This window comes from Myotis lucifugus, unplaced genomic scaffold, assembly GCF_000147115.1.
Source record: "Myotis lucifugus unplaced genomic scaffold, Myoluc2.0 scaffold_10, whole genome shotgun sequence".
Classification (NCBI taxonomy): domain Eukaryota; kingdom Metazoa; phylum Chordata; class Mammalia; order Chiroptera; family Vespertilionidae; genus Myotis; species Myotis lucifugus.
Window position 1 is genome coordinate 6,137,651 of NW_005871058.1, and position 13,826 is coordinate 6,151,476.

At 41.8% G+C, this 13,826-nt stretch overlaps 1 protein-coding gene and 1 pseudogene across 1 annotated transcript in view; one reads left to right on the top strand and one right to left on the bottom strand.

Annotated features, from left to right (window-relative positions):
- The window catches only part of CCDC38 (coiled-coil domain containing 38), a 36,114-nt gene that overhangs the window by 16,193 nt on the left and 6,095 nt on the right, over positions 1-13,826 (top strand). Inside the window, exons 9-11 of the mRNA XM_023749821.1 lie at positions 5,417-5,480; positions 7,025-7,176; positions 8,439-8,574. Coding sequence (XP_023605589.1) covers positions 5,417-5,480; positions 7,025-7,176; positions 8,439-8,574 — 352 coding nt within the window. The remainder of the gene's footprint in view (positions 1-5,416; positions 5,481-7,024; positions 7,177-8,438; positions 8,575-13,826) is intronic.
- On the bottom strand, positions 10,488-13,434 carry LOC102440653 (annotated as a pseudogene).

The following is a 13,826-nucleotide window of genomic DNA, read 5'->3' on the forward strand; positions in this document are numbered from 1 at the left end:
TGTAGACATGGGGAGAACAAATGCATGTAGACCTGGGGGGAACAAGTGCATGAAGACATGGGGGGAACAATTCCATGTAGATGTGGAGGGAACAAGTGCATGTAGACATGGGGGGAACAAGTGCATGTAGATATGGGGGGAACACGTGCATGAAGACGTGGGGGAACAAGTGCATGAAGATGTGGGGGGGAACAAGTGTATGCAGATGTGGGGGGAACAATTGCATGTAGACATGGGGGGAACACGTGCATGTAGACATGGGGGGAACACGTGCATGAAGACATGGGGGGAACACGTGCATGTAGACATGGGGGGAACACGTGCATGAAGACATGGGGGGAACAATTCCATGTAGATGTGGAGGGAACAAGTGCATGTAGACATGGGGGGAACAAGTGCATGAAGACGTGCGGGAACAATTTCATGTAGATGTGGGGGGAACAAGTGCATGTAGACATGGGGGGAACACGTGCATGTAGACATGGGGAGAACAATTCCATGTAGATGTGGAGGGAACAAGTGCATGTAAATGTGGGGAACAAGTGCACGGGTGACTTGTATGTGTCAATGGTAGGTATCTCCACCAATGTAACAATTGAAGTGTCCAACATTTTTTTCCCTTCAATTAAAAAAACCCTGTGATTAGAAACATATATGATTAGGTAAAAATAGAACCATGACTCTTATTTCACAATTTATGTCCCTGATTTGTGACATGTATCGTTTTGGGCAAATGCCCCCCGCCCCCCACCAGTGTGCCTTCAATTTTATTCTTATGCTTGAAATCCAATTTCAGGAGAATAAAAGAGCTTCATTTTCTATTATTATAATTCTAATTTTTTTAAGTAATGGGCATATCAACGCAGAACAATGAGTATCTTGAACCAAATAATAAGAATTAATTTCTAATTATATGTTATTTCTTTTCACCTCCACCATCACCAATGACATGGACTTCACCTGGACATTTTGAGCAGGAAAAAAATGCAGGAAGCACACTTCCATCGTACAGAATGGCGAATCGCCCTTATCAGAGTACAGTACTTCCTTGATGAACTCTCTTGGAAACAATGTTTTTCACCAAATATCTCTCTTATCCTTTCTTTAACATACTACCATGTAGTCACACCCATCATAACAGGTGACTGAGCTCTTACAGGCCTCCCTGCGTTCTCTGAGAAGTGCCTGCAGCTGCTGTTTGCAGAAAATGCCTGTCACCTGCATCTTGGGTTTTTGTCTCTCAGAGTCTACTGCCCAACTGTTTATGTTACTCTGCTGGCCGATGTGTTTTCAATTCACCACATCATTCAAAACTGAGGTAGTAGAACCATACAGCATTGTTGTTTGTTTCAACCCTGGCTACCACAAGGGAGCTTTATGAAAATATGTTGATGGCCAGGTTGGGTAATCCCAGCCCCAAGGAAAGGATCTGAGCCAGTACCACAGAATCCACGACAGTCATACATGACAAAAGTCAACACAGGCACTGTGCTCTGAATTCCAGGGGCGCTATGGCATTTAGCAGTCACTTTTGTTTTTAATTACATGTTTATTTTGAGGTATTTGTAGATTTACATATGGTTATAAGAAATAATATAGAAACACCCTATGTCCCCTTTACCCAGATTCCCTCAATGGTGACATCTTGCAATTGTAGTACAATATCACAACCAGGATATTGCCATTAATACAGTTGAGAGACAATCAAATACAGAACATACCCAAAAGGATTCTTCATGTTGCCTCTTTATAGTCACATTCACTTCCCTCTCTCCACCTCCCCTAACCCCTGGCAACCACTAAAGTGTTCTCTATTTCTATGATTTTTATAATTTTAAGGATGTTATATAAATGGAATCACACAGTATGTAACCTTTTGGGATTGGATGTTTTACTAAGTATAATCAATAATTGGTTCTTTTTTTTTTTTTTGCTGAGTAGTATGGACACACTACAATTTAATTATTCACTCACTGGAGAACATCTAGATTGGTTCCAATTTGGGGCTATAATGAATAAAATTACTGTAATTATATTTATACAACTTTTTGTGTAACATAGTTCATTTCTCTAGGATAAATGCCTAGAATACAATTGCTGAGATGATAGTAAATGCAAGTTGTTCCCCAGAGTGGCTGTACCATTTTACATTCCCACCAGCAATGTATGAGGGATCCAGTTTCTTTACCTCTTCACCAGTACTTGGTAATGGTGTTGAACATCTTTTCATGAGCTTGTTTACATCTTTATATCCTCTTAGGTGAAATGTCCGTTCATTTCTTTTGCTCGTTTTCCAACTGGATTAACTGTTGGGTTTTGAGAATTCTTTTTTTTTTAATAGAAATCATTTTATTTATTTTTTTTAAATTAAATATTTATTGTTCAGATTATTACAGTTGTTCCTCTTTTTTACCCCCATAGCTCTCCTCCACTCAGTTCCCACCCCTCCCACTGTCCTCATCCATAGGTGTACGATTTTTGTCCAGTCTCTTCCTGCACCCCCACACCCCTTTCCCCCCAAGAATTGTCAGTCCACTCCCTTTCCATGCCCCTGGTTCTATTATATTCACCAATTTACTCTGTTCATCAGATTTTTTATTCACTTGATTTTTAGATTCATTTGTTGATAGATATGTATTTGCTGTTCATAATTTTTATCTTTACCTTTTTCTTCTTCGTCTTCTTAAAGAATACCTTTCAGCATTTCATAGAATGCTGGTTTGGTGGTGATGAACTCCTTTAGCTTTTCCTTATCTGTGAAGCTCTTTGACCTTCAATTCTGAATAATAGCTTTGCTGGATAAAGTAATCTTGATTGTAGGTTCTTGCTATTCATCACTTTGAATATTTCTTGCCACTCTCTTCTGGCCTGCATTGTTTCTGTTGAGAAATCTGCTGACAGTCGTATGGAGACTCCCTTGAAGGTAACTGACTTTTTTTCTCTTGCTGCTTTTAAGATTCTCTCTTTGTCTTTTGCTCTTGGCATTTTAATTATGATGTGTCTTGGTGTGATCCTCTTTGGGTTCCTTTTGTTTGGAGTTCTCTGCGCTTCCTGGACTTGCAAGTCTATTTCTTTCACCAGGTAGGGGAAGTTTTCTGTCATTATTTCTTCAAATGGGTTTTCAATACCTTGCCCTCTCTCTTCTTCTGGCACCCCTATAATTCGGATGTTGGTACACTTGAAGTTGTCCCAGAGGCTCCTTACACTATCTTCATATTTTTAGATTCTTTTTTCTTTTTGCTTTTCTGGTTGGGTATTTTTTGTTTCTTCGTATTTCAAATCTTTGACTTGATTCTTGCGATCCTCTGGTCTGCTGTTGGGAGTCTGTATAATATTCTTTATTTCAGTCAGTGTATGCTTAATTTCTAGTTGGTCTTTTTTCATATCCTCGAGGGTCTCACTAAATTTATCGGTGGTTTCCAGAAAATTCTTGAAAAACCTTCTAACCGTGGTTTTGAACTCTATATCCAGTCGTTTGCTTTCCTCCATTTCTGTCATTTGTGACCTGTTTCTTTGTCTCCGCATTTTTTATGCTTCCCTGTGTTGGTAGAGTGGCTTTGTGTGCTAGGTGTCCTATAGGGCCCAGTGGCTCAGCCTCCCCAATTACCTGAGGTGGACACTTTTGGTGCACCCCTTTGTGGGCTGTGTGCACAGTCTTGTTGTAGTTAAGCCTTGATTGTTGTAGGTATCACTGGGAGGAATTGACCTCCAGGCCAATTGGCTGTGAGAATCAGCTGTATCTGCAGTGGGAGAACTTCCGTGCTCAAAACACCCTTTTGGGGCAAGACTTGCTTCAGTGGGGCTTTGGTGCTCACTGAGTCTGCCCCCTGAGTGTGTCCCTTATGGATCTGAGGAGTTGTAATTGGATGGTCTCACTCTGACCACTGGGTACACTGGCTCTTGGATTTAAGGAGGTGCTAATTTAGCCTCTGCCTGAGACTACCCAGCAGGAGCTACGAAGAGATCTCTAGATTCCCCTTCCTTGTTTGGGGTTTGGAGGTGCCCAGATGAGGCCCAGCTGTGAAGCAATGCAAGCTGCTGTGGGGCCTTGGGCCTTCTCTTGGAAGTTCTGGGTCTGTCTGGCCCAGCTGCAGTTTGTTAGGTTATTTTCAGATTGCAAAGGGCCAGGGCATTCATATGCAAAAGGCTTTGCAGCAGCCTGGAAGGGGCGGGGTCTTGGAATCAACAGGGCGGAGCAAGCAGCTAAGGCTGATTCTCAGCCCTGCCCTAAGGGGCTGCACGTCTCAGTGTCCTGGTAATTGCTGCCAGCACCTCTGAGGGAAAGCCGCCCTCGAGTTCCGAGTTCTGCCCACTGCCAGACAGTCCAGTTTCTCCCCGTATGAGTCCTGGGTCCCCAGAGACTTCCCGGAACTGGAGTTCAGAGCAGTCGGGAGCTTGTGACTCCCTCCCAATTCAAAAAGACAACCGCATCCTCAGGTGCCAGCCCCTTTCCGCGCGCACCCGAGCCTCCATACCTCTGCACTTTACTTCCGCACCTCCTCTGAGTCTCAGTGTGCTTTTCTCTTTCCTTCTAGTTATAGAATTTCCACTCAGCCAGCCTTCTTGTAGCTCTGTATGATGTCCGTTTTGTCTTTTCGTTGTATTTTTGAAGTTGTTGTGGGAGGCAGCAATTTCCAGTGTTTACCTATGCTGCCATCTTGGTTTTTTGAGAATTCTTTACATATTTAGATACTAGTACTTTGTGACTTTGTGTGGTTTGCAAATATTTCCTCTGTAGACTGTCCTTTCATCCTTTCTAATCTTGGTTTCCATGATTTCATTCTTTCATGTCCTCCCTCCCCCAACCCATTTACTCACTTTCCCCATCATCACTGACCTCTACTTGAAAGTTCCTACTTCTTTAATACTGCAATCATTTTCAATATATCCCTCTTAAAGAGTTTTCCACATAATTCTTTAATGATGTAAATTATCACTCTGGAGCCCACATTCTCTCATTGGAAGATATTTTTAAAAATAAAACCTGCTCTTTAAAAAGCAAATATGGTATCACTCAGGGGTACAAGCTTGGTTTTGAGCACTAAGGCACATTCAGCTTTTCAAGAAGACTGAGTTAAAGTGAACAAAATGGATGTGCAATGTAGGTTGTCATGTGTTTCTCTAAGAAAATTACCTGACTCTATAGATGCACCTCAAATAATTGGTACTGTCAGGGATAGCTCTTCCTAGTGGTCTCATTGTTTGCATATGTCACCCTTGTCTGGGTGAATCTAGTTTTCTTTGACACACTCATGGAATCCATTGCTTCCTGAAATAAGCAGTCCCCTAAAAGGCTAAGCAGGCTATTGAACAAAAATTAGGTTTGAGGTTCCAAAGAAAATTTAGAAGTGAAAGCAAACCTGTTGTCAGAAAATGACTCAGAAATCAGGCATCTTTTTTTTTCTTTTCTTTACAGCCAATCTGAAAGTTCAGAAGACAGTTTGGAATGCTTGATAGATGATGAAATGGACTTTGAAATGGTAACCAGATTATATTTCTTGATTTAAATATTGTGTTGGGTAATATATTCATTTCTTCTTTTGAAATTAAAATTTTCTGTTCCAAATATTCCATAACTTTCCAGAAGAAAAATATGATTTTGATACTGCTCCTCAGTTGTATATATAGTTCATCTTTGTCATGAGACATTTTATGAAAAAAAAATGCTAAAGTAGGTAATAATTTGGGAGACATCTCACCTATAGTTTTCCTATAAAAAATAGCCACTTCCTGGATGCTTATCATTTCACTGGGGCTTGAGATAATTTGAGGAGCTGAACTGTAAGATAAATTGACCTTCAACAAAATAGCCCTTCATGGCTATAAGATTGACTCTGAGCTAACCCCCACTCTAAATATGACTACAGAAACTCAAAAGAAACACAAAACACTTTATTTTTTAAAATATTTTTTTTATTGATTTCAGAGAGGAAGGGAGAGGGAGATAGAAACATTGATGATGAGAGAGAATCACTGATCAGCTGCCTCCTGTGCACCCCTCTACTGGAGATCAAGCCCGCATCTCAGCCATTTGTCCTTGATTGGAATCAAACCCGGGACCCTTCAGTTCACAGGCCGACACTCTATCCACTGAGCCAAACCAGCCAGGGCCAAAAATACCATCTATTATTATATAAAACACACCTTACCCAAGGCATTTTTTTTTTCGTGGCGGTAAAAAAAACACACAAAATTTACCATCGTAACTATTTTTAAGTCTATGGTAGTGTTAACTATATGCACACGATTGTGCAATAGGTCCCTATAACTTTTCATATTGCAAAACTGAAACTCCATACTCATTGAACAACTCGTCTAACCTTCTCCCTCTAGCTCCTGGCTACCACTGTTGTAAGAGTTTTATTACTTTAGATAACTCATAAAAGTGGAATCAGGCAGTATTTGTCCTTTTGTGACTGGTTTCACTTAGCATATCTTCCATGTTCATCCATGTTGTAGCATGCGACAGGCTTTCCTTCTTTTTATGGTTAACATTCCATTGTATGGGTATACCACATTTTCTTTATCCATTCATTCATTGATAGCCATTTCGTTTGTTTTCACACCCTGGCTATAGGAAAATATGATTAATACGGGTGTATAAAAATTAAATTTACTTAAAATAATGCATACTTACACGTAAAATTCTGGGAAATGTAAAATAATTAAAATTGGGGGAGAAAATGACCTTCATGTAGCCCCCTGTCTTTATCTTCCTTCTGTGTCTTCTCCCTTGCCTTTCCCTAGACCCCTTTCCCTTTTTCCTGCCCTCCCTCTTCTGCTTCGTCCTTACTTCTTTTTCCTCACCCTCTGCTTCCACTTTCCCAACGCCTTCCATCTCCCCTACCACCTCCAAAGCCCCTTCCTGAGGCCAGCTCTCCCGTGGAAAGGCTCCTCTGCCATCTCCACCCACGTCTCCCTCACAGTCAGCCTGGTATTCCAGAATGCGTTTTTCTAGGTGAGTCACGTGTACCTCGGCAGCATGGTGTTAAGTGAATTATATTCTTCATTATTGATTCATTAGGAGCCAGAGCTGTATTTCAAAGAGCCAGAAGAGCTACTTCAGGTCCTCACGGAGCTGGAGGAGCAGAACCTGACCTTGGTGCAGTATTCCCAAGATGTAGATGAAAACCTCGAAGAAGTGAATAAAAGAGAAAAATTTTTACAGGATAAGATGTAAGTCATTGAAAACAAGTAGATTTATCCTATTACTCGAATTCTAACCAGAGACGGAGTCCAACTTATTCACGATTGGTTCTTCCTGGCGGTCTCTCTGGATTTAAGGTGAAATGTTTATGAACGATATTTACATTGTCCGGTATGAAGAGCTGAAGCTATATGTACACAGAATAGACTGGCTTTAGTTTCATTTTAGTCCCTACTTCCTTTCACATGTCAAAATATTTTCCTAACTAGCAATAATAAACGATTCAAAAGAACGGAAGGGTCACTTACTGCCTTAGTTTTTGTTCACGCCCATTTTTTGCCCTATCATCTGGCTAATCACACCATGCTTTGGAATTAGTGCTGACAAATGCATTTTCCTTGGCTGTGACTCTCCTCAGCAAAACAGCCTTTTTTGGTGACTTAAATATTGTATCATTTTGTAATGTGATATCAACGTATCAGGGCTGTGATAAAAGGGACTTCTGTCAGGGGAAGGAGGCTGATTTGCTGACTCACAACACTCCTTCCTATTGTAAAATTTTATATTATTACCATTTTGGTCAACAGCTCCAAGTCGCAGAGAACAGATCTTTGTATCTACCTATTCTAAAACTGTGTAGAAGCTTTTTCAGAACAGTCGTCTGGGCCAGAAGGTGGCAATTTTCTTAATTATTCAACTTCATTGAACTTTGGGACAGATTAACTTGTTCAGAAGTTATGAACCTAAAAATCATACTCTCACAGCCACCTGTTGCCACTCATGTATCCTTTTAATCCATGTCTCCTCTCTCCCAGTCCTTACAGCTCCGGTGCCCCTATCTCCGACAATATGATTTTGAGGGACGGGTGGGTATGGTTGGGCAGGAAAAGGGGACCCATGTCCGAACCCATCTCCAGATCTCTATCGGAATGTCTAGGTGAGGGAGTCAGAGGTCTCTATTTTGAACCCTAGTTTGGGAACACAGACAAGATCTCACCACAACTTGAGTTCCCGACACCTCGGCTTTGCTGCTCTCTACTGGGGGAGTCAGGGAAGTAGGAGAGGGGAAGAAAATGCTTCCGGACGGTGGTTCAAAACAGCCCCTGTGCATTCTTCTCATTTCAACCTGAGAAGTTGCATGTATGTTGGCAATGTCTTCACATATAATCTCGGGTTTGGCTTGCTGGACATCGGCTGCTAACACACGATCTGGAAGAGTGTCGATGCTCCTGGGTGATGGTTTATTGCATCAAACCACACACTACAGACAAGCCTCTTTCTTTTGTCATAGAAATTCAAACATCGAGTTCCTTTTGGAGCAGAAGGAAATGCTTAGAGATAACTGCGTGAGAGAAGAGGAAAAAGCCGCAGAGCTGGAGTTAAGGTCCAGGCTATTTAGTTTTGGAGAATTTGATTCAGATTCCCAGGTAAGCATGCTTTGCCTATAGCAATCTTATTTTGGCTCATGACAAGAATTTGCATTTACCTCAGTCCTAAGCACCGGAATGGGAGAATGAACAGTAAACCACAAGCCTCAGGTTGATGACACAGGCAGAAAACCAGCTTGGACTAATCTTGCCAGTACGTAACAGTCCACTTACATAGTAAGACACAAAGCATTCAAATTGGCATTGGGCTTCTCTTAAAATGTTGCTCTAATTATGACCAAGTATGTTGTTGAGATTTTTTCCCCCATAAAAACATTTCTTTTAGGCAGAGTGTATACTAGTACATATGAAGTAGCTCGCTGCCTGTGATCATTTTGGTAGAAATTTAAGGAGTAAATAATTGACAGAGGAAGGACTGAATCAACACAATGGAATATCTGACCAACTCTGAGCTTATGATAAATTTTGGCCTCCTGGGGCTTGTGTAGTTAGTCACTATGGGAGGACCTGTAACACACGCTAATGTGCTCACTTATTTACATGTTAGTCTCTCCCAGCTGGATGCAAACCCCTCGAGGGCAGGGGTTTCTTACCCTTCTTCGCTGTTTAGTGTCCCTACAGGAGGTGCTCAATAAATGTTTGTTGAATGAATGATTAGGTTAGTTTCTAGACCCACAACTCCAACTAGCATTGGTTTTCTTGTAAAAATCATAAGATAAAAATTCATGCTGATATGTGAGGTGAATACCACATTTATGGTTATGAACTTGATTTTCAAGCAGAAGTAGACTTGGGGGAACTGTATCAGTCGATGATTGTCCTTCCCTACCCGTTGGTAGGCAGGGTTACCAAAAGCACCCCTTCCCCCCCACACACACTTCCTAGGGTGGTACAGCACCCTGAGTGAGGAGGGGATATGGTCAGGTCGCACACTGTTAGAGCAAGAAGTGTGGTGCTAGCTACCTTTTAGTTCTTCAATGCTTCATTTTTTAAAATTGTGATAAAATATACATAACATAAAATTTACCATTTATCCATTTTAAGTGTTACAATTCAGTGGCATTAAATATATTCACAATATTGTGCAACCTTCACCACTATTTATAGAATTTTCCATCATCCCAAATAGAAACTCTGTATCCACTAAACAATGATAGTATTTCCCCATTCCTCTATCTTCCCAGTCTACTTTCTTCCTCTATAAATTCGCCTACTTTAGGTACCGCATATAAACAAAATCACACAATAGCTGTCCTTTTATGCCTGGCTTATTTCACTTAGCATTTTTTTCAAGGTTCATCCATGTTGTAGTGTGTATCAGAATTCCTTTGATGACTGAAAAATATTCTGTTGTATTTATTTACCACGTTATTTATCCATTCATCTGTTGATGGATACTTGGGTTGTTTCCACCCTTCAATTTTGTTTAAATAATTCTGAAGCCGATTGACATGAAAAATGTCAGATAATGTAATAGTGCCCCTCCTTCCCACCAAGCCCCTTTCATCCAAGTTTAGGGCAGCTATAAAAAAATGTAACATTTTCAGTACTCTTAAACTTTGAGGCAACCTTGTACAGCTTATCTGAAAATGACTTTTAAAAGACTGAGATTGCGGTCACAGGCGTAATTTTGGCATTCATGTATTACCCTCTCTGGGAAAAAGCACTCTCTCTTAGGGATATAGAATGCTGGGGTGGAAAGGGGGAAGAGAGCAAACAAATTGTCAGGGGAAAGTATTATTTTCTTAGAATTTTCTTGCTTTCCCATTCCCATTCTTTCAGATCTCAACACTTGCAAAACATAATCCTTTATGAGTAAATAAACAGTTGCACCTAATTTTGACATTCACAAAATTATCAGTTACTTTGGCGCCATAGTCAATTATGACCTATGAAATCAATTTTATTCTTTCAAAACTTCCACACTCCTAACTGTACTTAATCCCCTAAAAAACACTTTTCATTAATTCAGTATATTACTTTGGTAGTAAAATTTTAAATTCAGGCATAGATTTAATGTAATATTCAAATGTGCACAAATCATAAGTGTACCTCTCAAAGAATTTTCTCAAAGTAAGCACAGCCCCGTACCACTCCCTAGATCAGGGAAGACACCATGATCAGCACTCCCAGAAGCCTCTTGCCATCCCTTGAAGGTGACCACTATCCTCACTTCTCCCTCACTTCTATGCTTTTGAAGGTGACCACTGAGCTTGAGATAGATGGAACCGTGTAACATGCCTGGCTTGCCTGGCTTCTTTCTCTCAACATTATGTCTGAGATTCATCCATTTTGTGTAGCGGCTGTTTGCTCACTTTCATTGGACTTGAAATGGAATGTAAGCTATTCCATCGTTTAATTTGCAGAATGTAGTCATCTCTGGTTTAATTTTCCTTTCAATAGGGCACTGATCCAGTTCAATTGGGGGTTGTTTACATTAAGCACACAGTAGAATGCGACATGGATAAGGCTTACAGAATCCTTGAGTTGGAAAGGAACTTTAAATAGCATCTAGACATCTCCCCATTCCTATCCAATTTTGATAACAATGATTCCTTCTATCTATTGCTCTGGTCGGATCACTTCCCATTCTGTTGGAAGGCATCCCATGTTCTTATCCTGGGAGTCTTCCACCATCCTGCCCCACTGAACCTCAGGAAGCAGGCACACCTCCCCCTGCAGCCCCTCCTCCTCCGAGCTCTGGGCTGGGCCTGCCACCTTGTGGCAGCTCCAGGGATTGGACTGACATTTGGTTTCTCTGTCAAGAGTAGGCCTGCATCTTTTTTATTATTATTATTCAACATTTATATTTGCATCAGAACTTAATAATCCCATAAATAAATAGAGCTCTCAATTATTTTTTTTTAAATCAAGGGATAACGTATGTATTTAGACATATTAGCAGCATAAAGATGTATACTTCAACGCACTTATTGGGAAAACATCTGAAAATATTACTACACTGAAGTAATCCACAGGAACCTGACATAAAAGTTCTCTAGAATACCAACAGTTCGGTTCAGGAAATTCCAAAAAAAGAAAAGGGGTCAAATAGGAAATAGCCTCAAATAACTGACAAAGTTCAGTGCTTAATCCAACTTGATTTTTCTCTCCATTGCAAAAAAATTACGACAAAACAAAACAACCGAGTCTCAGGGATGGGTGGGTGAGTCACTTAGATGAAAGTTCATCTACTGGAATAAATGGAGAGGCCGCCTGGGCAGGTGACTCCGGGAGTCGGTGGTAGTACTGACTTTCGCTGGCGAGTTACAGGAAGAGCCAGTACTGCTGCTGTTTCCATCCAGAGCATCAGAAGATACACACACACCAGGATCTGACAGCTGCACGACGTCAGAAGACAGCATGTTGGTGATGCCCTGGAAAAAATCTCTTTGGCTGATAATCAGTCTCCATTTCACATTTTCTTTTCAATGGTCCAAGAACACTTGGTCTAATGCCATTAATGGGACTCTGGCTTCTTCGAGTAGCAAATCGGGTCGTTGGGCTGGGAATCGGACTTGGAGGCAATCCATGGCTACTCACAAAACTTTGCAAGGATGGTGAAAAGCACTGCTTCCCGATTCCCCGGGTGGGGGCAGATGGTGCTTGGTGACACCGGAATGCAACCGATGCGCTTCGGGGAGGCGTATTTCTCCACATCATTGTCACTCAGGCTGAAACTTTCCTCCAGGAGTGGCTGATCTGCACTGCGTTCTGCACCTCGGTCTCTCGGTTGATCAAGTCCATGCCCTCCTCCTGTTGGATCTGGTGCAATAGGCGGCTGTGCCTGCGGACAGGGAGGCTGGGAGCAGCAGGCCAGGGCGGTTCGGGAACGTGGTGCTGTTGCGCCTGGCGCTCGGCGCCTCGGCCTGGAACACCGGCCAAGTGTCACTGAGGCCGTGGACCAGAGGGGCGCTGTTAGACCTCCGGGGGGCCCGCCGCCGCCGCCACTGCCGCCGCCCGTGCCCGGAGGCAGCTCCAGGTCTAGCTCCATCTTTCCCTGTTCCTGTTGGGGGTCAGGGAGGCGGGGCGGTGCTCAGAGAGCTGGTGCTCAGAGAGCTGGGGCTCCAGTTCCCCGCAGTCCAGGACCGCCGCCGAGAATCTGTCAGCGGTCTCGATCGTCTAGGCCTGCATCTGGAGCTTCCCTTTTCTTTGTCCTCGTGCTCGTTAGAGCCAGGCCCTCAATCTCTTTTTCATGAGTATTTTCTTTAACCTCGTCCCCTGATTCTATTTCTCACGCTGTTCTTACCTTAAGAAAACATCTCTCCTTGTCTTTTCCTCTCGTTTAACAGGAGGAACTTAAAAAAACAAACAAACAAAAGGCTCCTGCCCATCCATCTCTAAAACGTTTGTGTTCAAGAAGTCTCCTTCAGAAATTTCCGTCAGTTAACCATTCTCACGTTAAAGTTGCTTTTTCTGAGAACTAGTGTTCAATGTATTTTTGAAATGACTCACAGTGCAGCAATATTGTTTTTTCACATCCAATGTATACTTCCGTCCTTTGATGGGTTACTTTACCTTTCATTTTTCTGTATTTCTGAAGTTTTCTAAAGAAATGTGCTGTTAATATAAATGGGAAATACAATAGGTGTTATTTAGAAAGGGAGAGGGAAAAAAATAAGCTGAATGGCAAATAGGACTTTTGCTTTGTTCTTTTACTTGTTCCTTTTATATTATTTCAGACTTCCCTAAGTTTTCTTTAAAAAGCATATTTTAATATAAATAGGAAATGGAAAAAATTTTGAAAAACGGGGGCTTTATGGTAAATAGAACCATTGGAAAGGTGGTTAAAGTAGGAGGTGGGAGAAACAAGCTGTTGGAAGTCACCTCCTGGTAATAGATCTTGACCTGTAATTGTTGGTGGCTCTGTAAGGAGTCCCACGACTCCAGGAGCCACATCTGTCTTGAGTGTTATTTTTCCTCCTTGGCTTCATGGTGATTCTCATCTTCTTGAGCAGAAGCAGGCATTCGGGCAGAATGCTCTCTGGAGACACCTTAACCTTGCCCAGCAGTTTATTGAGACCCTCTTAACTGCGAATGCCGAGCCCCCAGAAGAGAAAGAGGATGAGAATTATCTTTCGGTCCCGAAAGACATCCCGAAACAAGTTACCTACAAGCTCGAGCATATCAACTACGTGTTAAGACGAAGGAGTAGCCAGGTACAGGGATCAGCAAGGTTTGGCCTAAGCCTCTGTTTAGACTAGAATACTGCCATGACTTCCCAATGGAGAGAGTGAAATTTAAACTTCCCCAAAGGCTTTTGTAGGCCAGCCAGGGAATCTGTTTTCCTG